General features: G+C 37.7%; 2 protein-coding genes and 1 long non-coding RNA gene across 19 annotated transcripts in view; 2 read left to right on the plus strand and 1 right to left on the minus strand.

Annotated features, from left to right (window-relative positions):
• LOC112109816 (far upstream element-binding protein 1) overlaps positions 1-16286 on the plus strand; it is a 34313-nt gene extending 18027 nt beyond the window's left edge. For 3 of the 5 annotated variants that reach the window (XM_024204466.2, XM_024204468.2, XM_024204470.3), the window contains 7 exons: positions 343-497; positions 581-660; positions 4705-4833; positions 5781-5855; positions 15610-15669; positions 15754-15896; positions 16238-16286. In XM_024204466.2, the coding sequence (XP_024060234.1) occupies positions 343-497; positions 581-660; positions 4705-4833; positions 5781-5855; positions 15610-15669; positions 15754-15896; positions 16238-16246 (651 nt within the window). In that variant the 3' untranslated portion in view covers positions 16247-16286. The remainder of the gene's footprint in view (positions 1-342; positions 498-580; positions 661-4704; positions 4834-5780; positions 5856-15609; positions 15670-15753; positions 15897-16237) is intronic. The other 2 variants (XM_024204467.2, XM_024204469.2) reach the window with 1 other exon arrangement.
• Positions 16287-16743: 457 nt separating this feature from the next.
• Positions 16744-20874, plus strand: LOC113407195. The gene is made up of 2 exons (XR_003369956.2): positions 16744-17481; positions 18353-20874. It is a non-coding gene; the product is annotated as an uncharacterized LOC113407195 (long non-coding RNA).
• A 1975-nt stretch (positions 20875-22849) lies between these two features.
• Positions 22850-24413, minus strand: part of LOC113405005 (nexilin-like) — a 43594-nt gene continuing 42030 nt past the window's right edge. For 11 of the 13 annotated variants that reach the window (XM_026655717.1, XM_026655724.1, XM_026655727.1 and 8 more), the window contains 2 exons: positions 23451-23811; positions 22850-23342 (listed from right to left, as the gene is read on the minus strand). In XM_026655717.1, the coding sequence (XP_026511502.1) occupies positions 23329-23342; positions 23451-23811 (375 nt within the window). In that variant the 3' untranslated portion in view covers positions 22850-23328. Of the gene's footprint in view, positions 23343-23439; positions 23812-24413 lie in introns of those variants that run through there. The other 2 variants (XM_026655725.1, XM_026655716.1) reach the window with 1 other exon arrangement.

The following is a 24413-nucleotide window of genomic DNA, read 5'->3' on the forward strand; positions in this document are numbered from 1 at the left end:
CTGACTCTCAATCATCAGTTGTACATGAACATAAAGACCTTTCTGGTGGTCAACAGAATGAAGTATTTTGATTTTTTTGAATATCTTGATACTTTAAACCTGCTGTTGTTGGTTATTAGGAGAGGTTGTCCATAAACAGTGTGGGTGTTGCAGTGGTGTGGTCCTTGAGAACCAAATCAATGGGAGGAAGGCATTGGAGTGCTAGCTAGGAAAGAATTCCTAATGAATTAGTGCTTGGAAAGAAAAGTTTAGAGAACACCCGGGTGAAAATTCAGACTTGTGTTTCCAGTGTGTGAAAACCTGGGGGTCACTCTTCCCCTGCCCACTTCTTTCCTGTTCTAGGGTCCAGTAAATCCTTTGGGTCCACCTGTTCCTCATGGGCCCCACGGTGTTGTTCCTGGCCCACATGGACCTCCTGGCCCACCAGGTCCTGGCAATCCTATGGGACCTTATAATCCTGCTCCTTATAATCCAGGGCCTCCTGGTCCAGCACCTCAGTAAGTAACACTTCAATTGTCTTATTTTTTTAAAAGGTGATTCTCAAATTGGATTTCATTGCATGTGGCTCTGTCTTTTACAGTGGCCCTCCAGCCCCATATGCTCCACAAGGGTGGGGAAATGCCTATCCACACTGGCAGCCACCAAATCCACCAGATCCAGGTAAGAAATTCAGACTTTTTACAAAAAGTTGTGTTCAGGCACATGTTCAATGCATGATTGTACATGGCGTGCTTTTAAAAGTGTGTTTTTCTTTTTATTTGTACGAGTAAATCTGAAAAGCTGTTTCTCCTTGGAATCTACTTCATTGATACCCACTCTGAATGTGCACTTTTACATATACCATGTTGGTGGTGAACTGTGGAAAATCAGTTGTCAGCATAATCCAGCTTTTTCTTTCTTCTTGTTAGGGAAGGCATACATTGGGGGCATGCATCCCAATTTCACTTCCGTTTTCCTAGTCGGATATCAGGATTATTTACGGTGTTGAAATGAAGTTTTCTTTTCCTATTAAATTCGCCTTTTGTCTTTGTGCCCATTTTCTTCAGAGAGACCACTATGTCAGATGCATTGCTCTCAGGCATTATGCTTCTGTGATCCTCTCCAACAAATAGATTTGGAGTTTTACATTTGACCAATGTCCCTTCTAATTGATCAGTGAACATGGTTTCTCACTATTTCTGCTGTAACTAATTTTTTTTCTCAGTAAGTGGTGGTGTTGATTCAGATGATATTAAGCCCCTTAAGTTGCTCCAAACTTTCCATGTTTCTCTTCCCTGTTTTGAGGGGTGGGTATTCTTCAGAACTTTCAGGCCCTCTTCTAATTTAATTGAAGTTAAGGATCATCAGGTTCTGGGATTTCATTCTTAGTACTTAATTATTTTTTTCATAATCTATTCTGAAGTCCATCCTCTTTTAGAAATCTTCAGCTGAAGAAACTTTGAAAATAACCACAGTCTCTATTTATCATCATTGTATTGAGAAATTGATGATTTTTATAGGAGGCAAATATTCATGGTGTTACTCTTCCAATGCCAACATCTTAAATGCAGTATTTTCAGTTTTGCATTGCCTTTTTTTAACCTTGGGCACATGTTTGTTTGCAGAATATTTACATTTTGGCAGAGCACAAATATGATTTTGAAGCTCTGTTCCTGCTGTCTACTGTACAAAAGATTCATCAATAATCCCAACTAGTGCTAGATGTAAATTTTTCTCTCAAAACCATTTTTGAATGAAAATTGGATGTTTTAGAAAAGAAAAATTGCTTCTGTGGAAAAAGTCCAGCTTTCAATTGAAAAACCGAACACGAGTAAATGGGAATATTTTTCGGTTTTGGCTGCAAATTGAAAAACTTCCATAAAACAGCAGCATTTCCAATTGGAAGTTTCAAGCTACATCTACGCTAGAAGCGCTGCAGCATTGCAGCTGCACTGATGCGGCTGTGCTGCTGCAGTGCTTCTGGTGATGATGCTCTTAACCGACGGGAGAGCTCTCCTGTTGGCCTAATTTCTCCACATCCCACGAAGGGCAGTTGGCAAGAGAAGCTCTCCTGCCAACATAGCGCTGTCTAAACTGGTGCTAAGGTTGGGCGGGGGTGTGGATTATTCACACCCGAGTGATGTAAGTTATACCGAAGTAAGTTCTAGTGTAGACAAGGTCATAGTTTATTTCGTTCCCTTTCTGGACTATAGATCCTGGGGTACACTACTGCTGGGGACACCTATGATGTATGGATCAACAGGAGGGAGACTGTGGTGCAGATATGGGAGATATAGTCTAACCAGGAGCCTGGGCTGTAGATAATAGGGGCATGAGGCACCCAAACCTTAAATTCCATTAGTCATTACAGCATTTTCAAATTAAAATTGTTTTAAACCAAAAAAAAAAAGGAGGGGGGGTGGTTTCAGTTATTCACAAGAAGTCAACATTTTTGGCGGGGGAAGTCAATTTCTGACCAACGCTAGTCCGGACACAGCAATTCTAATGATGGAGAACTTTTGGCCATCTCTACTGTGAGCAGAGTTCTTTTTGTTCATTTTACTGGTCTTTCAGTCAAGCATCATCTTCAAATTCTAGTTTTCTGACCTATGAAACAGCACTGGAGATGCAGATGTAGTAATGCATATAAAAATGTGCAGAGCAGAGCTATTCAAAGTAATTTCTCTCTGACAGTTTCCTTTGATGGGGCTAGAGTTCATTTCATCCTTTTTCTGTTACACACTAGAAAGCACTGTAATCAGTTTACATCTATGGGTAGCCCAATTCAAACTTTCAGTAAATTAATTTGCGAACTGCATGGGAGTGCAGAAGCAAAAGAATGACAAACCTTGATCTTGGTGTTTTGTATTCTCTCAGTAAATATTCAGCGTTCAGTCAAGGAGTGACTCAATTTACAGTTAGGGGTGGCATTAGGATGGTACAGGTGTTACTTGGTGCTAGCGTAGAGATCATAGGATCAAACTGAAATAGTGTAATTGATTAACTGAAGTATAGTATCAGTGTTTTAGAATAAGTAGGAATCAATGGACCAGATCCTATCCCTTGCTTTGCTCTGTTCTGCAGCCACAAAGCGAACTAATTGGCTACACAAGAATTCCCCTGGTGTTGGGGTAGGGCTGGCATAACAGCTCCTACACTACCCCCTTTCAGCAACCCTTTCCCTTTCACCACATCTTCTAAAAAAAAAAAAAAAAAAAGTTAAATCTCTGTAAGTTGTTCCTTGGGACCAGCCAAAAGTCTTAAATGTCCTCCCAGAGATCTGGCCCGGTGTTTTAAAATACTTAACTTCAAAATTCGTATATTTAGAACGTGCTGTTTTAGTGATGTGTGCATTTTCAGTATTTGACTTTCATTTTCTTGTAGTAATATTTCATTGTTTTCTGTTTCTTTTCTAAGTTCTCTTTTCTCCTCTGCTCTATCCCATTAATTCTCTCCATCTGTTCAGTTTGTGTTTCTCCCTCACTGTTTTTGTCCATGGGTGCAGTTTCAGTCATCCTTTTCCCATATGCTTAATTCTGTCTTGAGAATCCCAGTAGTAGTGTTTTTTTTTTTTTTTTTTTTTTTTTTGCCTCCAACTCTGTTGATCAGCCATCCATGTTCATATACAGGTGTCCATAAGCTTCAAGAACACACATCACATTTTCTGCTGAGCCACATGAAGTTTTCCAGTCCCTGATGTGCCTGAAAACCTCTTTTTGCAAACTGGTGGTGTAATTATCTTCATGTTGTTCAGCAGAAAGAGTGAATTGTTCCTAAAAGGTGAATGTGGATAAATGGGAGAACCAAGGAGATTGGAAGCAAAGACATTTGAGACTCTAGCTATAATTAAAAATAATGCATGGAAGGGAAAGAGATGATCAGATATGTAGAAGGTGTAACAGTGGTTACATAGTTTACACCTTTTAACAGATAAAACTGTAAAATTGCCTGATATTCATAGTTATGAAAGGATGGGCATTCTGGATCTTGGGACACTTGTTGCATATTCCAAACGATTAACACTGTCGTTAATTTTTAACAGGGAAAACAGGTTAATTGCAAAACTATGCCAAAACTTATTTAAAAGAATGAAACTCCATTGCTAAAACCATCTCACTATATCCATACTTACCCCAAAATGATGCTGTTAGTGTGAGATTACATTGGGAAAACTTTTGTTGAAATTCTGATTTACGTTAGTTGATCAAAACAAAAAATGTCCGTGTTACAGAGCTATGGACATTTTAAAATAAAAATAAAATGAAAAAATCTTTGAATTCCTGGACCACACCTCTAACAATGTAAATTTTATAATTGGGCTGCTAAAACACCCATAAGTCAGCAATATTGTACAAAAGTACACTTTGCAGCACATACGTAATTTACTATACTAAACCCCCTCTTCCCCCATGACAGATTGTGTGCTGTAATAAGAAAACATGACAGTGAAGCTGACTTGGTTACTGTGGTAACCTTAGCTCAGAAATTTTCTTCATAACCTCCATTTTTAATGTATTTGTGTTTAATATAACCAAATTCAGTTGATCTTAATGGGTTAAAATGAATTTACAATATACATATAGCTATGTTAAAAATTAAGTATTTTATTAAGATTTCTCAGAGAAAAAATTAGGAATGCCAGAAAAAGACTTGATCTGTAAGATTTTTTTTTTTTACAAAGCCGCCTGCTTACACAATATATATAAGTGACGGTTTATTTCTTAGGTAAACCAGGAACAGATCCCAATTCAGCAGCGTGGGCAGCTTATTATGCTCACTACTATCAGCAGCAAGCACAGCCGCCACCTGCAGCCCCTCCTGGTGGACCACCTACAACCCAAACTAATGGACAAGGTACACAGATCAATCTGTTACAAGTTAAAACTGCTCAGTACTGAAGGAAAATAGTAGCCCACCTAGACTTTTATCCTGTTACCGTTGGTTGGGTTCTCCCATACAAGGGCTACTTTATTGCATATTAGCCTATTGTGTTCAAAAATCCTTACTTCTAGTGCCAAAGCTATAAACTTGCAGCTTTGCTTCAGGTTCATGAGTGTTAGGAATAATGTTTAAAATAGAGGTTCTCAACCAGGGGTACGCGTACGCAGAGGTCTTCTGGGGGATACATCAACTCATTTTTGCCTAGTTTTACAACTGGCTACATAAAAAGCATTAGTGAAGTCAGTGCAAACTAAAATTTCATACAGATAAAATGAGAAAGTAAGCACTTTTTCCATAATAGTGTGCTGTGACACTTCTGTATTTTTATGTCTGATTTTGTATAGCAAGTAGATTTTAAATTTACAGGTGCAGACTCAATTGATATGTCGGGTTTAAACCAATATGAGAGTCCAAGCACAAAGTCATACCAGTTTAACTAAATCAGTATAAAATCACACCATGATTTATATCTGTACAACTTCGTGTGTTCACCTGGTCTAAAATATTTTAGACTGCAAGTGGCATTTGCACAGCGTGTGAGTGTTATAGATTTCTTGCATTCTTGAGAAATTTAAAGTATTAAGTTTTGATATTAGTTATTTGATATAGATATTTGATATTAATAAGAATTATTGTGTACAGTTTTGTTATTTTAGCGTTGGCTAGTAAATAAGCTTATTTTTATAGTGTGTTGTAGCAGATTAATTGCATTCATAAGTAAATTATATGTAAATATTTAAGCCATTTTTTGTTTCAAATTAATTGATAGCTGGATGCCTGGAAATGTTAGTATACAAAAATTTTGTTTAAATATAGAACTTAATTCATGCATTATTTTATTTTTACTTTCTGTAAATCAGGAGAACAACCAAATCCAGCACCAGCAGGGCAGGTTGATTACACCAAAGCTTGGGAAGAGTACTACAAAAAAATGGGTATGTTATTCATTTTTGGTTTGTTAACAAAGTAGATCTTTGTAAGAGGAAAATGGTGTTCACATTTGATTTGGCAGAGTTTTAGCAATAAAAATATAACTGTTTAATGCCACAGTTAATTGGCTTAGGTTCTTCTATTGTAGTAATTGAGCACATTGTGCCAGGAAATCTGACTGTAATTAAAATAAGATTTAAGATATCTTTTCATTGTGCTAGCGATCAGCAATGGGCAGTGTTCCACATTTGGGGAGGGAAAGTGTATATTTCTTCTTAAATTCTTTTACTCCCTAACTGGCGTTGAGGAACAGATGTAGAAGTGTTTTTGGTTTTAACCAAGCAAACATGATTTCCAAGAAACTACATTGTGTAATGTATGAAATATCCCGTATTTAATTGTCGAGTGGAAAAGTAGCATTATTTTTTAATCTTTTTCAACTTAAATACATATTTTTAAAAATCCTCCAGTATTTGGAGTTCATTCTTTCTTTTATGTTGCCTTTGGGAATCTGGAAATTCGAGGTGTGTTTTATAAAGCTGTTGTATATCTTCCTGGTTTGGAAGTTCATCGATTTAACATTTGCTCTTAGGTGACCACTTACGTCTTTTTATTTTTATTATTGTCTTTTGTTTGCTCTAGCTTTTTATAATAAAGCTTGCTACAAATGAATGCCATTTCTATAGGTTTTATATGGCATGTCCTATTTTTTAAATCTGTTATTAGGTGTTCAACAGCTAAGTGCTATAAACTAAATCATAAAGATAGTGCTTGTTCTTAGCTTTGGCCTGGTCTACACTACCCCCCACTTCGGACTAAGGTACGCAAATTCAGCTACGTTAATAACGTAGCTGAATTCGAAGTACCTTAGTCCGAACTTACCGCAGGTCCAGACGCGGCAGGAAGGCTCCCCCGTCGATGCCGCGTACTCCACTCGCCGAGCTGGAGTACCGGCGTCGACGGCGAGCACTTCCGGGATCGATCCCAGAACATCGATTGCCTGCCGCCGGACCCTCCGGTAAGTGTAGACATACCCTTTGACTAGCTTTTTAAAAAAATAAAAGTGAAACTTGTGATTCTTTGAAGGGATATGTGTTTCACTTTGCTGTTTAGTTGTCAGTCATTTCTTTATTTCTCCTTCCTTGAATAAGGAAGGAATATTTGGCACTGATGTGTCAGACCTGCTAGTAGGTGCTAATTTACTTTTCTGGGGCATGACATCTTCTCCCATTTTGAACATAATCTCTTTCATGGGTCTAAGCCTCATCCTTAGGCATACTCCAGAATTTCTGCCTCTGGCCATGCAAATAATAGCAGCTTTGATTTCTCACTTTTTCCATTACCATACTTGTGTTTAAAAAAGCAGACTGGAATAGCAGTGAGCAGTATTTCTCTTCTTTTCAGCCTTCATCCAGGGGCAGTTTTTAGGGGCATCGTTCTCCAAATTAAACCATCCATCAGACTCCTTTACCTCTATTTCTTCTTTTCCTGAGCATGATAGTCGTGACCAAATGGAGCAGATGAAATGTTTAAGAGGTCTTCCATCTCAGGAGGGGGAGTTCTGTCACAATTCTCCCAGCCTAAAAACACTCTGCCAAAACTCCGTTCAGATTCTTAAGGTTTGTTGGGCTTTTCCATTCTTTCCCTTAACAGCTCAGACTTCTTTTCAAGGGTGAGTCAGTCCTATTCAGATCCTGTTTAATGCCTGTGAATCTGCAGTCGGGTCAATCCTTGCTGTTCATGGATTCTTCACAATAACTCCCTCCCCATTGGTCCAGTCCACGCCTAAGGCAACAAGCTCTAGAGTCTCTTCACATTCTTAAAGGGATAATTGCAGTCCTGCCAAGAAATCTGGTATTTGTTCTGACTTGGTTTCCCTCCGAAGAAGGATCGAGGCTCCTTCAGGGACCTTTCCCTTCATTTCCTTTCCAAGTGCATATCAGATGATGAAGGGTGCAGGGCTCAGAGCATGGGCAAGTCCTGAAAAAGGGACCAGTTCTCAGATGGGGGAAAAAATTCACCTTTCAAAAGGTAAGGCAAAAAATACCAAAAGGGCAGGACAAATGCAATTCAATAGTTGGGAAGCATTCCAGATCCTTATCTTTCCCCTCCATCTCCAGCTGTAGTTAATCTCATGAAAGGAGTACTCTTGACTTTAAACCTTCATAAGCCTGAGACAGAGAACCAGGAGAGGTCATTTCTCCACAGACCTGTTCAAGGTAAAGGGGAAGGAAGGTGATTTTCCCCATCGAGATCCATCCAAAATGGAGGATGAACAATTTAGATCCAAGGGCAAATATTATTCAGTATTAAGTTAGAATTTGCAGTTCCCCTTCTCTTTCTTCAAAGAGGTTGTAAAGGAGGAATGGGAGATTTCTGACATGGGGAAGAGATTGTCAGCAAGACATTATGCTCTGTAAGCTTTCAAAACCCCAAATACTCCCTCCTCGATAGTTGCAGTTGTACCATCCCTTGTAACCCATCTAGTAATTCCTGGCAGGAAGATAGAAGCCACCTTTCATAGGGACTGGGAAGCTTCATCAGTAGTACTAGGAGCTACTCTGGTAATTACATGTTTCACAAGAGCAAATGCTTGCCACCGCTCCCAGAACCACGATAAGTTTTAAGTTGGTTATGAAGAAAGTTATTCTTAGCTATTGTATTCATAGTGATGGGTCCATGATTTTCATGAGGTTAGCAGCAAGGGCCATGGCAGCAGACTCCATGGCCAAACACCCACCAACTCCATCTTAAACACAGGACTGCAGATAATTACACTATGCAAATTCACCATCTCAAAATTCTCAAGTGGAACCCTGTTTGAGGAGAAGCTTGAAAAGCTGGTAAGTGACAGTTTGGACAAACCAAATTACTTGCTACCCACTCCAGCATAGTCAAAATGGACTACAAGCACATATACAATGGCAGAAGTTCTTTTTTTTTCCTACGAACATCAAAGATGATACCATCTTATTTCAAGAATAAAGACTGGGCATGAAATACCAGGGAGAAAGGCAGATTAGGAAATGTGCACTTTCCCTCCTTTCAGTCCAAACCATTAATGTGGCTGTAAGCGAGTCTGCCTCTGCCCAGGGCTAGGAGGAAAGATACCACGCTCTTCAGACTCGTGACTCGGACAGTGGGTACTAGAGAGCATAGCAAGAATACTTTGGAATTGTCTCCTCCACATTCTTCCTTCTTTCTGTTTCAAACCTTGAAGAGTAACAAACATCAATCCATCCTGAATAACACATTTATTGCAAGTTGGGGCAATAGAGCTTGTCCTTTTAAGACCAAAGATACCCCATGGTCTACTCTATTTTCATATTAAGCAATAGATCAGGTGCAGTCCAGATCATCCTAGACCTCAAGAAACTGAACAGGTAGCTGAAGATTAAAATACAGGACATTCTTCCAGTATAGCAGCAGAACCTCCTGCATATGACCTGATATTGCTGGACCCTGGCAATATCTTAACTGCCATCAGCAGTTCATCAATTTCACCTACCAAACTGGTGCTGCCAGTGCAGAGTATTGCAGTTTGGTCTATCCTCTGCCTCCAGAGTTTTGTTGAAAATAATAGTGGTGATAGCAAGACTCTGGACTGTAGAAACTCATATATACCCCTTGTTAGACAACATAGTTGCTTAGCAGTTGATAAATACAAGGAGGGCCAGTATGTTCCTGACATAAGAAAAGCTTGACTAGATTCAGGCACTGATCTAAGGCAGGGATAGGCAACCTATGGCACACATGCCAAAGGCGGCACGCGAGCTGATTTTCAGCGGCACTCACACTGCCCTGGTCCTGGCCACCGGTCCGGGGGGCTCTGCATTTTAATTTAATTTTAAATGAAGCTTCTTAAACACTTTAAAAACCTTATTTACTTTACTTACAACAATAGTTTAGTTATATATTATAGACTTATAGAAAGAGACCTTCTAAAACCATTAAAAAGTATTACTGGCATGCGGAACCTTATTTTAGAGTGAATAAATGAAGACTTGGCACACCACTTCTGAGAGGTTGCCGACCCCTGATCCAAGTATTACGTTGTGGAGAAACACCAGTCCATCCTTACCTGCAGCTCCTAGGTCTTTTGGTCACATGAATAAATGCAAGACTGCATGTGAGTTTCAGGAGTTCCAGAACCATTCAAACAAGATGCAGAGGGAAATGTGATTGTCCCTCTGCTGGTAGAAACAGGAAGTCCATGTGATGATAGAACCTTCCCTTCAGTCAAGAGGCCAGCCTTTTCCATAGAACCAGCTTCCTAGGGATGAGAAATCAGGTTGGCTGTTCTGGCAGTCAGGCAACACAATGATCATTACATATATAAATCAATGAGTGGGTGCAAAGAATCTCAATCTAAATGCTTAAGTGTGAATTCTCCTATTTCAATCAAGATGATCAAAATAAAAGGACACTGAAAACAAAAATGGACTAAGTTTTCATCAGCTACACAACCCAGAATAGGTTGAATGAAGAAGTATTCCAGCAAATATCCAAAGAGCCAATCTGCCCCCATATAGGTATATTTCCATCCAGTTGGAATGGAGAGTTAAGGGAAACCAGACCAAGGTTAACTGGGGATATGTTCTTGCTCACAGAGGGCCTAAATGGTTTTTGTGTGCTTCCAAGGCCCCCTCCCTTCCACTGTAAAGAGAAGCAATTAAAAAGATGAAGGCATAATCATTGTTAACACAGATTGGACCTACTGGGATTATCCTAATGGTCTTAATTTCAATTTCTCACCAATTAAGATGCTCTGTTGCAGAGCCTGCTGCAGAATCTCAAACTTGACTACCTGAAACTGACAGCTTGGTCACTGATCATCAAGTCCTAAAGAGGATGGGATGTTCATCTGAAGTAAAACTCTTCTAGCCTTTCATCTTCTCTGCCTACACACAAATTTGGACAGAATTCTTCCTAATGCTTGGAGAGAGATCCTAGGAAATCAGAAACTGTAGTTCTGGATTTCTTTGGTCTGAAATCTCCCACCTGTTTGTTTTTGTCTCAGCATTAAATAGTGTTATAAGCACAGATCATCGAAATATTAAGCAGATAGATCAAGATTCCATAGGGTAGTACATCTATCCAAACCAGCAGTCAGACCTGTCTTCTCTTCCTGCGGAGCTGCAGTCTTCATAACATATTCACTGAGACCCAAGATGTAAATTCCATATATTTTCTTTACATAATCATGATTCCGGGTTGCAATCATGTCAGCAAGAAGTGTCTCTGCTCTTAGAAGGCACAAGCTTTACTTTTTGCACACAGACAGTCACTATTCCAGAATAATTCCCAGAATCAGTAATTATAAAGGGACTTTTTTCCATACATCAGGAGAGTTCATTCTTTAGTTTTACTCAAAGCTTCAACACTCTAAAGAGCATTGCACATTCTGGGTATGAGACGCACTCTTAGATTTTATCATTGTAGAATCTTCTAGTTCAGGATGTAATCATTGTTTTCCTTTACCTTACGTACCTGGGCCTGAAAATGTCTAGATTTTCATAGTCAAACTCTGCATTAGTGAGGTTCAAAGATAAGCAGTCTGAGTGGATCAAAGCCCATTCAGCATGCTCTGCAGTAACATCTTGGCAGATGATGAAGCATCAGCCACCACAGAAGAATCAGAAAATGTGCCAATTGGTTACCCATTAACATGTTTATAAAATGCTTGACCTTAATTCCTGTTCAGAAGCATTGTTCAGAGGTCCTCAAGTACCATACTAATACTTAAGGAAGGAATTCCTCTCCTTCCTTATTGCCCACTACAGCCTAGAGTTTAACTGGTAGAGAGGTAATTGTTAAGAATAAAAAAATTAACTGCTTTTCTGGGACTTTGCCTCCTCTCTTAGTCTGGCTTCTTTGATAAGTCTTTCATGTGCTTCTACAGTGGCCTCTTCAAGGTGCATGTGTGTGTATATAGTTAATATGATCTAATAAAGCATTACTGGTAAAAAGTTTCAGTATGCTAATTAGAGTTTAGTGTTTCAGTACAGCTTTGGAAGGACTCATCCTGAGTGAAGGGATGTGGTGAAGCCCCAGAATTCCATTATTCCTGGGGAAATTCTGCGCCAAAAAATTAAATTCTGCAAACAAATTTTTCCCCAGGAGTAGAGAGTTAAAGAACCCCTACGACAACCCAGTTCCTGCTTCTTTGTCATAGTCTTCTCCTCTCCTCCCCCCAGAGCCCAGGTGTGGGGCCCTCCCTGGCCCAGACACACTCACACCCCATACCCCACCCTTCCCCAAGGCCAGCTGCAGGTGCACGTCTACCCCCGACACTGACAGACCATGCCTTCCTAGAGCCATGGGAAACCCTCCAGTTCCTCCCTCTCCCTCCCCCCGGCCATGTTTTCTATTTGTGAACTGGGCTCTGCCGGGTCCAGTGGCTCCTACTGGTGACCAACATCTCTACAGCCTATTTCTATGGGGGGAAAATGGAAATTCTGCCCTCCTACCATTAATTTCTGCAAAATTCCGCATTGTGTAGTGGCACAGAATTTCCCCAGGAGTAATTCCATGGAGTAAGCTTGAGCTGTCTCTGGAATTTGCAAGAAAAGTAGTCTAACCCAGATCCTTTCTGGACCTCTTCCACAAAGTAAGTCAGCAGATAATAAATTCGATACTGGCTTTGGTGTGAGTTTTTGCACACCATAAAAACAGATGGTTAAATACAGAAAGAATCTTCAAAACCTTCCTTTTCCAGTTGGGCTTCTGGAGATGTGAAGGGAAGAAGTTGGAAAGTACTTTGGGATATAACTTGTAAAAGGTGGTTATACACAACAGCCAGCTCTATCTCGTATTTATAAAATGCAGAAATTGGAAACCTTTCTATGGTACCAATACACATTACTGCACATTTCAGCACCATACTTTATTTAACTTTCTTTTTTCTTTGATTCATGTCTAATACAAAATCTCTAACTATAATTGAAAGTGGATATGTGAAAGAAAATTTACTTCTGGTGACTTCAATAGGATCTATTGATATTGGAGACCTTTTGACCACACTGTTGGAGGAGGGTAAATGCAAATGTCATGTGACAAACTACATGACTTCAGCTCCTAAATTTCCATTTGGGTCATAACTTAAGTTTTCTTCATCAGGAACAGAAGAGATGCTTTACCATTTATCTACACAGTTTGATCAAGAGAAAGTAGAATTTAAAATTTTCTTCTAGGATTAAGTGGTATCAACTGTGCTGGCTGTGTACCTCAGTAATATGACAGTGACAAAAATCATTAACCCTTAGGAAAACTTCTAATATCCAAGTGATTGTAAACTGAACACTGGCTGATTTTGCTCCAGTGCTGTGCCAGGGAGGTGTGAATTCCTCCGTCTGGGAGCTATTAATAAGAGAGAGGTTGTGTCAGGAGGTCAAGATATGGGGATGGAAAGGGTTCGCTAGGGAGCTGTAAGGAGTCTTAGTGAGCCATGTTTAGGAATAGAAGACTGGGCTTCTGGAGATGTAAAGGGAAGAGTTGGAGAGTGCTTTGGGATATAACTTTTTTTTTTTTAAACAAGTTTATTGCATGCAATAGAACAGGCTACCTCATATTTACAAAATGTAGGAACTGGAAACCTTTGCATGGGGCCTACGCACATTACATTTTTAAAAGAGGATTTGAATAAACAAAAGAAAAGTAGAAGGGATGTCTTTCACTCTGGTGTACTTGTAAATCCTTTGTTCCTTCTTATTTTACTGTTTCTAGCTGATTTGTTTCCTCAGAAGATCCAGGTTTGTTTAAAGTCTTTGTATGACCACAGTGAACAGGGATCAGTTTGAGTTGCAGGAACTGAAGTGTTTTCTTTTTTATTTTTGCAGTTTTCTATTCTCTCTCTCTCTCTCTCTCTCTCCCCCCCCCCCCCCCCAAATAAAAAAAATCTAGGAACCTTACACACCTCGTTAGCCAAGATTATAAAATTTAGGACATATCTTAATGTATCAGTATGCATATATACTAATATTCCATAAAGACTTGTCTTTGGAAGATCAAGACACGTCAGTTAATCTGTGTCCTTGGCTATCTCAACCAGCCATCTTGAGCATCTCAAACTCTACCTGAGGCTTTGGCTACACTTGGCAATTCACAGCACTGCCGCGGCAGCGCTGTGAAGCGCGAGTGTAGTTGCGCCGCCAGCGCTGCGAGACCTGTCTCGCAGCGCTGTAAGTACTCCACCTCTCCGAGGGGAGTAGCTTGCAGCACTACAGGCGCTGATTACACTGGCGCTTTACAGCACTGCACTCGCTGCGCTGGGGGGGGGGGGGGCACGTTTTCACACCCCTGAGTGCAGCAAGTTGCAGCGCTGTACAGCGCCAGTGTAGCCAAGGCCTGAATGTGTGCTAGTATTTTGTCAGTAGTCATGTGTTTCCATTATAATGGCAGCTGGCAAAAGCACCTTTGAAGTGTTGTAGCTCTTGAATGTCAGCTGGGATGCCCCATTGTCATGCAAAAAGGTGGTGGTAATAATAGGAGGAGTTAGGGGTTTCTAAATTCTGAGGGCTTGGAGGGAGGAAGAGGTTAGGGGCATCCTTGACCTTCCTTTCAAATAGTAGTAACGTTTTTTTTTTGTTTTTTTTTTTTAAGTAATAACTGTTGCCTGTTGGCGTATTCCATGTACTTTATTGCCTTCTGCTTACAACTTTGAGCACTGTTGAATGAGGCAATAGTTCTTAATTATAATCCGCCAATTATTGTGTGTGTTGAGAATAAATTACAGAGCTTGAAATTTGGAGGTGAGGGGGAAGGAGGAGGATCTTGGGGTTTGTCGTCTTTTGTGGAATATATTAATAAAAATATGTGGTCTTTGATGGAAGTGCTTAGCTCTAATAGTGTTAAACAGATCTTGAGATTTATTTGTATTTGCTCGGATAGCAAATCAATTAACTTGAAATTTAATGAATTAATAGCTGGTGTGTTAGTAAATGCAGCCTGTGCAACAAGATCACTTTTTGTAATCTGACTACTTAATTCCTCTCCCTTGTTGACCTGCATTTTAACTGAAAATACTGTCAGTTATTAAATTCAAGTAAATCCAAGTGGGCATGCTTGGAAAAGAGAGGCTTCAGAGTAGCAGCCGTGTTAGTCTGTATCCGCAAAAAGAACAGGAGTACTTGTGGCACCTTAGAGACTAACAAATTTATTAGAGCATAAGCTTTCGTGGGCTACAGCCCACTTCTTCGGAAGTGCATCCAAAGAAGTGGGCTGTAGCCCACGGAAGCTTATGCTCTAATAAATTTTAGTCTCTAAGGTGGCACAAGTACTCCTGTTCTTTTTTTGGAAAAGAGAGTGGTTTTTTTGTTTTGTTGCCGCGCCCCCCCCCCCCCCCCTTGTGCTCTGGAACACGTTTCAGCAGGAATCCTTTTTATTTTTTGCTTTTAAAAGTATTAACATACAAGGTCTAAATGACAAAATGTGAGTGTTCATGTGCAAACTTCCTGACTCCTGCACGCTGCTTTCTATAAAGGATGTGCTCAAATTCAGTCACATGGAAGTAGGAAAATCGGTATTGTTGATATTTAAGCATATTTGAAATGGTAGTGTCCCAGAGTTAAAAGTGGCTCTCTAATATCAACAGGAAGAATAGCATTGTGTAAATTACTTGATATTTACATGTATGCTATCTTTAATTTTTTTTATTTGGACCTGAAATCAACTGCGAGGCAGAATACCTCTGTCTTTGTATATATGTATAATTTTGGTGTACACGGGAGTTTTTACATTAAAATGTGGGGGGTTTTTCAGGTCAACAAGGGCAGCCACAAGATTATTCAAAGGCTTGGGAGGAATATTACAAGAAGCAAGGTAATGTTTGCTAGAAATGAGATTATTTTGAGCTTCTTTGTCTTTGTTACAGCAACAAAGTTATGTAGTCCTAATTTATTTTAGGTCAAGCAGTTCCAGCTCCAGCTGGGGCCCCACCAGGTCAGCCTGATTATAGTGCAGCATGGGCTGAATACTACAGACAGCAAGCAGCATATTATGCCCAGACAAGTCCACAGGGAATGCCACAGCATCCTCCAGCACCACAGGTATAAAGTTTTATGAATTATTTTGTGTTTATAAATTTTTTTTTTTTGCATGTCTCCTGTTTTGTTACCGTTGGAGTGTGCATCCTTTTTTTCTAGCAAAATAACTCAGAATAATTAGTAAATGACTTTTATCTGGTAACTTCAGTTCTCTATCTCTTCAGAACGTTCAGTGCTTTTGATTAAAAATTTTTCTCCCCCCAGGGTTTAGAAAACCATGCAAGAAGCCACCACCATTTACATTAACCAATTTTTCTTTCTTAAAGGATTCACTCCTGAGTTAGCTCAATTTAAAGGATTTTCTTTAACTTTTTGTGTATCTCTTATGTATCTCTTCTGCACAGGGCCAATAATAAGAAGTGGACAATACAGTATTTGCTTCATTGTGTGGGGGAAAAAACCTTTGTTAAATGTATGGATGCAGACGCCTTGATGAAGATCTTAATTTTGTTTGGTTTAAAAATAGTGTTTTTGAAAATGTACAAAATATCTATCACTACTGATAGGAGGTAATATTTCTGTGTAGAAATGAAAATTGGTTTGTTTTTAGTATATTAGTGTAGATGTACACATTCCAGCAAATGTATTTGCAATTATTATGTGGTCAATGCTTTGTGATATAAATGTACTTTTTCAATGTATACTTTCACTTTTAAAATGCCTGTTTTGTGCTTTACAATAAATAATATGAAACCTCCTGTGTCGGTAAGTTGGATATGTGGGTATTTAAAGAATTCTAGGACTTATTAGCAATGCTGAATTAAGGTATATGTACCCAAATGAGACATTTTTTTCCCCATGAAATCTTAGAATGAGTTTAAAAACCTGTCATTGGCATGATTTTCCCCTTTGCAGAATAGTTGTAGATGGAGGATCTCTTTCATTTATTGTATTTTGCTGTCTAGCACCAGTAATCTTGATACCTTTATTTTCTTTCTATTTGATTAAAAACTGCATGTGTTTAAAAAGGTGATCTTTTGGCATACTTCCATTGCATTAACAGTGAAATTTCCCTTTTTATACATGACCACTGTTTCAGACCTGTACAGCTGCTATAAGTTAACCTTTCTGTTTTTAATTTGATACTGTTTCAGCATAACTATTTTAAACATTTTTCAGATTAGTTATAAAAGGTTTTTACTTTTATAATGTTCTAAGCATTCAGTTTGCAGTAGTTCATTTCAAAAATCAGTGTAGAAAGGTGAATGTGGTTACCAGAATTTCATCTGACATTGAAACTTTATATTTTGTTTGGGGTGGGGGAGTGGTTGACAGAGAACTTCTTTCAGTACAGATAAGTTCTGTTGTGTAAATGCTCAAGACCAGTTGTTGAATCAAATTATTTGATATACTTTTTTTGTTACATTACTGCTCGTACTGAAAATCTGATATTCTGTTGAAATTCATTGTTTGCTGTTTGCATATTTATTGGCTCTTTGCATATATTAGACTACATGCAATACAGTCTGTCTTGCCATTGTCTGTTGAAGTGCAGGTTTGATCCAGCCAGTATAGAACTAGCTCTATAGGGGTGAGGAGGACTGTGCTGTGTATCATCCTTGATTGTTCCTTCAAGGAGCATTGCACTGTAAGTACATCAGAATGACAAATTGATGAGCTGCAACAGTATCGTTTGTCAATGTTCCACATAATGCAAATGCCATACTTGTGTGAATATTATGTTGGAATACAGTGCTAATATCTTAGGAAATCATAACTGCTTCTTAATTCAGAAACATAGGCGTGCATATATATATGTGAGCTTTATGGGTAAGTATTCTTGAAATGTTCAGCAATAGCTAAAGAAAATCTTGTGTTATCTAAGTAATACAACATTTTTCACTAGGGCTCCTGAGACAAAGGTTGTATTATTTAGTCTATGAAAATATGCATATCTTGTTAATATGAAAGTGATTGGAACTGCTTGACAGACACAGTTGTTTTGTCTTAAGTTAGTTTGCAGACATGTAGTGATGCAGGTATATGTTAAACCATTTTATAAGCCTGTATTAGCCATATCTTTTTGGAGCACCATTTGTTGCTTTGAGAATACTTTTTTTAAGGTGGCTGCATAGAGAAGTAAAACTTAAGGCTTGAAATTTGAAGTAGTTTTATTATTCAGATAATTAGCAATGTATTTTATTGTGTTTTGTAGAACCTGGAGGGAACTACCGTACCCCTTTTTAGATTAGGAATTTTAGTAGTAGTTTGAAACAAACAGCTAGGAAGATACTGCAATCTTTAGTGTAGGATATGAAGTTTAATAGTTAAGATATTTTGCATGATACTTTTGTAGATGACCTTATAGTAGAATGGTGCATTTATTACTAATTAAACTGAACAAAATTAAATTCACTGGATTCTTTATCATTCACAAAATGGAGGCTGTTGATTTTGATTCATTTTAAGGTATAAAATCTTTATTAATTGCAAACAGTGCAATTATTTATACTTCACAGTGCCTTCCCAGACCTTCCACCTTAGGTTCTGCTGCAAAAAGCAACAGGTAAGCACAACCTAAGGAAGTATATAAATACATATTTCAGTACATTAATGTTGTCCCTGTGAGATTTTTGTGGTTGTGTATTCAAAAGCAATCTGCTGATTTCCCCAAATGCATTCTGTTACTCATGGTTCCATTTCAGTGGAAAGTCTCTCAGTTGTTTAAACAACCGTTCACATTTCTGGGTAAATATGTATCTTTATTTTTTAGAAAAGATGAGTGGATTGCTGCAATAATTAAACTTAATCTGAATAAGTCATTTTTTGTTACTTTTTCCTCAAATAGCTGAATTGTAACAATTTAACAAAGGAAAACAAAACTTTTCCCCCTCCCCCAAGATGCAGGAAATACTTGGTTAGAAACTTCAACAGCCTTCACAAATGTTTTTATAACTGGCAGGTCATTATTCCCACCCCACCCCTAAAAGCTAAATAGAATACTGTGTGTTTCTCTTGACTTTTTAAAGAAGTTATACAACATAATATTAGTGAAATTTTTAGATAAACTAGTTTGCTTATCCATCTGATATAGTAGGAAAATTGACACAAGTTTTGCAGAATAGTATGTCTTACTAGAAAGCATGTGCACAAGTGAAATGTTAACTGTATGGCAAATAATCTTTTCATTATCTATATAGCAATCAGTATTTTCTGTTCTTTGATACTTTAACTGAATTGCTGTATACTTTTGCCAGTTTAAAATGTTTGTTTTATTCAATGGTCTGGTACAGTTTTTTAGTTAAAGCAGCATCTCATCAGTTTTTGTTTATTCAATATATAAAATGTGCTGATCCTTTTTCAAAAGTCCTGCTTATATCTATATCAAAGAAAAATATTCAAAAATACTGCCTTCATTTTCACACACAGTGCTGAAGATGCTGCAAGCACCAAATCATAGCTCATAAAATCAGGTCCTGAGATAGTTACTACCAATAAAGAGGAATCCTTTGAGTGTATGCCATTGGTGAGCCGATGAGCACGGACCATAGAAGGGGTCCATGTAGAAGGTAAAATTGGCAAAACAACAGATTTGAAATGTATCCCATACATAATGGTGTAGGGTATAATTTTTTTGTCTGATCACTTGTCATTCTTTAAAGTGCTATTTGCTTGACCATAAATGTTCAATAATCTGTTTAGTTTTAAAAATTATGTGGCTAATATTAAACTATATATTTTAATTTATATTCTTCTAAGCAGTCAAGCTTAGATATATTTACCTTCTGAAATTAATAGTTGCACTTAATTCCCTCAAGCCACTTCATTTTTGTTTACTTGTAGTTTGATATGTAACTCTCATTTATTTTTCACAAGAGAACTAGGTATGTACCCCCCGTGGGTTTTAAATCCTAAGAATTTATTGTCTGGGGTGGGATTTCAATTTCACTTCCTTAAACATGCTGCTTTTTATTTCACCGTTACATGAATATTTTAATAATTAAAATCTTAAATTGAGTAAATTTAGAAAGTGGGAGGAAATAGAAAAGACAGGCCAGTTATTTGGATTGATGATGGGGTGTGAAAGTCATAATGGCTTCAGTTTAGTGTTTGTGGCATATTGATTTTCAGCTCACTTATTGCTGGACTTATAGGCATATTTTATGTTAAGTGTAGTGTTATTATTTAAATCAGTCTCCAAACTATTTCTTTTAGAGGACAGAAGATAAGATTCTAGTAATTTAATTATTTCTGAGCGAAGATTGTTTTTGTGATTTGGTAGAAAAGTAACTGAACTTTCCAAAATGGGACATTAAATAAATGTATCTTGATTTGATAGAACCCCGCAAATGAAATAGGAAGTTGAGTACTGCAGTTTTAAAAGGGAAGTAGGGGAAGTGTAATGTTTAATATAGTAAAAGCATTTACAGATGACTTTCTTCAGTCTTTATACTGTATGACATGCCATGAAATACATCAGCTGGAAGGATAATCTTCATTTGGAAGTATCATAGTGTATTTTGGTGTCCAGGCAGGTTGTATTATTATTCACTGCACAGCTTATCTTACGTGAAATATTTCATCTTCCATAACAGTTTTATTGGATGCTAGAAACTATTTTCCCCCCTCATGAAATAGCTTTTCTATGTTTCCTTTGCATGTTGTAAATTGGCAAAATTTGGGCCGTCCAGTAAGCATACAGTTGACAGGGTTCCCTCTTCCCTAGTAATACCCTATAAAACTCTCATGTATATGCACATATTTCTCTTATGCATGTGAGATGCATTTTCGTCCTGAGAAAAGTGTTCTCTACAGAAACTACCCGTGTGTAAAAAGAAGATTGGCTTTATAAGGCTACTGTGATGGGAAGTGTCTTAGGGAGATGCAGCTTGGACTTGAGGTAAATTGAATGCTTTACAAAATGTGGTTTTGAGCTTGCATTATTGACATTGTATGTAATATGGGTACACATTAACTGTATAACATTTTTGTATGGTTTTATGGTTTTCTCAATAAATGTAAAATGATGGATAGTACAAAATAATGTTTGTCTTTTTTCCCTTCTTTCCTCCTGGCTTTATATTGACTTTCGCATGTTGGCTTCAGATGGAAAATACATACATTTGTGATTATTTTCACAGTATTATATAAATTCATGCAAGAAACATTGAAATGTAGGGCTGGAAGGGACCTGGAGAGGTCATCTAGTCCTTGTCACCTCCTATAGTAGGGTCAGACCAAGTATACCTAGACCGTTGCTGACAGGTGTTGGTTTAACCTGTTCTTAAACTTCTAGTAATGGAGATTCCAAACCCTCCCTTGATAATTTACTCCAGAACTTAATTAGCCTTATAGTTATAATTTTTTTCCTGATATCACCCTTGCAGCAGATTAAGCTTGTCCATACTTCAGTGACAAGGAGAACAGCTAATCACTGTCTTTTCTCAAAACTAAACATACCCATTTTTTAAATCTTTCCTCATCATGTTTTTTAAACCTTGTTGCTCTCCTCTTGAATAAGCATGACGCCCAAAACTGGGGACACTGTTCCATGTGAGGCCTCACTAGTGCTGAGAAGAGTGGGAAAAGGTGTCTTACATACAAACACTCCAGTTAAAACACCTCAGAATATTTGCCTTTTTCGAAACTGCATCACGTTGACTTGTACTGCTAAAAAGGATATGGAGGCTACAGTGGGTCAGAAATTGAATACAACTGTCTAGCCCAGTCATTTGCCACTTCGTATTTTTATTTCCACATATAGTACTTTGCACCTGGCTTTTTATAAGTGCACTCTCTGCTCCATTATCCAAGTCATTAATGAAAATATTGAATAGTATCAGACCCAAGACATACCCCCTGCTGGCTCCCAGCAGATATGTTCATCTAATTTGACAGCAAACCATTGATTATGCTCAGAGATAGTTATCTTTCAACCAGTTGTGTATCCATTTTATAGTAATTTCATTTAGTCCACATTTCCCTAGTTTGGTTATGAGAATGTCATGGCGGACTGTCAAAAGCCTTATTGAAATTAAAACGTCACATTTACTGCTTCTCCCTTTATCCACTGGGCCAGAAACCCTGTCAGAGAAGGAAGTAGGTTGGTTTGGCATGATGTGTTCTTGACAAATCCGTGTTGGGTATTACTTATCACCCTATTATCCTGTAGGTGCTTACAAACCGATTGTTTAATAATTTTGTGAAGAAACACTACCTACATGAAATGAAGCAAGATGTATTTGACAATTTATCTTCTAATTGTAATATTCAGAAGACTGTCACGCAACTGATCAGCAAAATAATTCTGTCAGGATATATCTAATTGTAATTGTTGATTGAGAACCAGAAAAAGAGCTTCAAAAATATGCAGCTAATACAAACACAAATGGAACCAACAACCAGAATATATAACTTAAAATAAAACCTCAAACAATCATTGTTTTATTTTCTTCCAAAAGGATTGCATAAGAATTCATTTGGGTACAGCCTCTAGCTTATTGTATTATGTTGAGGAATACAAATGCTGAACCTCAGAAAAAGTTGAAGTATGTGTACTTTGTGTATTTAAAAAAAAGTCCTATGAAAGTTGGACAGACTAATCTGAACAGAAATCCATTTTAAGATGTTTTGAGACACTGACATGTACATCCATTTGTCTTTGTGGATTTCCCATAAGAGAATTAATGCTTCGTTGTCTTTTCACTACAAAACCAAACATACACTAAGATGCAGTAACAAAAATTGCAACCAGGTGAGGATGAAAGTGGAGAAAGTAGCTGCTGTGCAAACCCCAATATATCCCCAGATGTACTTTCTACTAATTTTGTTTTTATATGCCAAGTGCTATTTTAACATGGGTAACTGGTAAAGTAGTGGGGGAAAACACAACCTTCATATGCAAGTCTTGGTAGTCTAATAGAGTTATCAAAACTTTAGTGATGAATTCACACTATTGGTGATTATAGGCTAATTACACATCCCATTACTACGTTGAATATAAGTATTAAAGCTGATTTGAAAGGAAAATGTTTTATTAAACAAAAAGCTTAAACCATTACATAACCTTTTATTGTTTAAAAATAGTACATGACTTTTATTCCAGAAACATTCACTTTTGCCTGTTAAGTCTGAGACAAAATAAAGCAGCTATAAACTTAGTGTTCATGCAGAATGTATTCCTACCTCTTGAACTTCCAGATTATGTATTTAACTGTTATACTACAGAATAATTCGTCTTCAAAGGTAGGAACACAAATACAATTCATTTTTTTTCCTATAGTTGGGCTTTTTCATACCAGTCCTTGTTTTAGTGTAATGTGCCTTTGATACCAAATTTCACATTGTAACAGAACTTGAACACTCATGCAGTACAAAGGATATCCCTATCTGATATAGGAATGACACTTTCTAGTTCCTTTTATTGGCCCCACCACAGAAAAAGAGATGGATGCAGTAAGAAAGTTGAGGGGAGGTTTCCAGCAAAAGTAGAGCATTAGTAGTCATCAGCTAGAAAAGAAAAGGAGAGTCAAGAAAAATGGAATAGACTTTGTAACAGGAAAGGTGTGTAAAGTAATTAGGCACTCAAACAAAACAAGATAAAACATTAACTCTTACTTTCAATGGTGAGAATACAGGTGCTAGCTGCTGTGCCTCTGCTGTTGACCGCTTTACACATATATTCTCCTTCATCTTCTGGGAAAGTTTCTGGTAAGTAAAGGCAGTAAGTTTCTCCTCTTTCAATGTACTGATAGTCCTCAGAGTCCTGCAACATTTCCCCTTCAAACCACCATGTGACTTCAGGTTTTGGCTCTCCCGTAATTTTAACAGTAAATCTTACTGGCTCGCTGTCTACAACTGATACATTCTTTAAGGGTTTTTTGAACCATGGAGCTCCTGACCGAGCTTGGTTCTCTTCATCTTCATAAGTAGAACCATTTATAATACTTCCCTCTTCCTCTTCCTCCTCTTCCCTTTTCTGTGTTAAAAATAAATTGATTTAGAGAATTTCAAACACTGTTATAACATCAACAGTTTGCAATGCCTCGTAAATCTTTGGCCATATGAAAGTTAGAAAAAACTAAAATTTTAGGGAAAGGAGATGGCAACTCTCCCAACGCAAGCATACTGGATAATAACGGATTATGCATCAATACCACAATCTGGATACTGAACAAGAAAGGCATAATGGGAAAGTTGGGGAAGACAGAGCTTAATGTGGTGGGGTGCAGAGGTGGAATAATATAAGAATGTATGTTGCTTCCTTCTTATTTGAGAACTGGCCAAATGTTTAAAGGAAAACATGTCCACTTTCTCTACAGCATAATGTATGTATTAGAGGTGTTAAACTATTAAAAAAAATTAATTGCCGTTAGTCATAGTTTTAATTGCACTGTTAAATAATAATAGAATACCAATTTAAATTATAAATATTTTTGGATGTTTTTCTACATTATATTGATTTCAATTACAACACAATACAAAGTAGACAGTGTTCACTTTATATTTATTACAAATACTTAGACTGTAAAAAAAAAAATCAAGTTAAAGCATGAAGAGGCATGAAAGTTTAGCACAAGG

The sequence above is a fragment of the Terrapene carolina genome, unplaced genomic scaffold (assembly GCF_002925995.2).
Source record: "Terrapene carolina triunguis isolate 2854851 unplaced genomic scaffold, T_m_triunguis-2.0 Scaffold210, whole genome shotgun sequence".
Classification (NCBI taxonomy): Eukaryota; Metazoa; Chordata; order Testudines; family Emydidae; genus Terrapene; species Terrapene triunguis.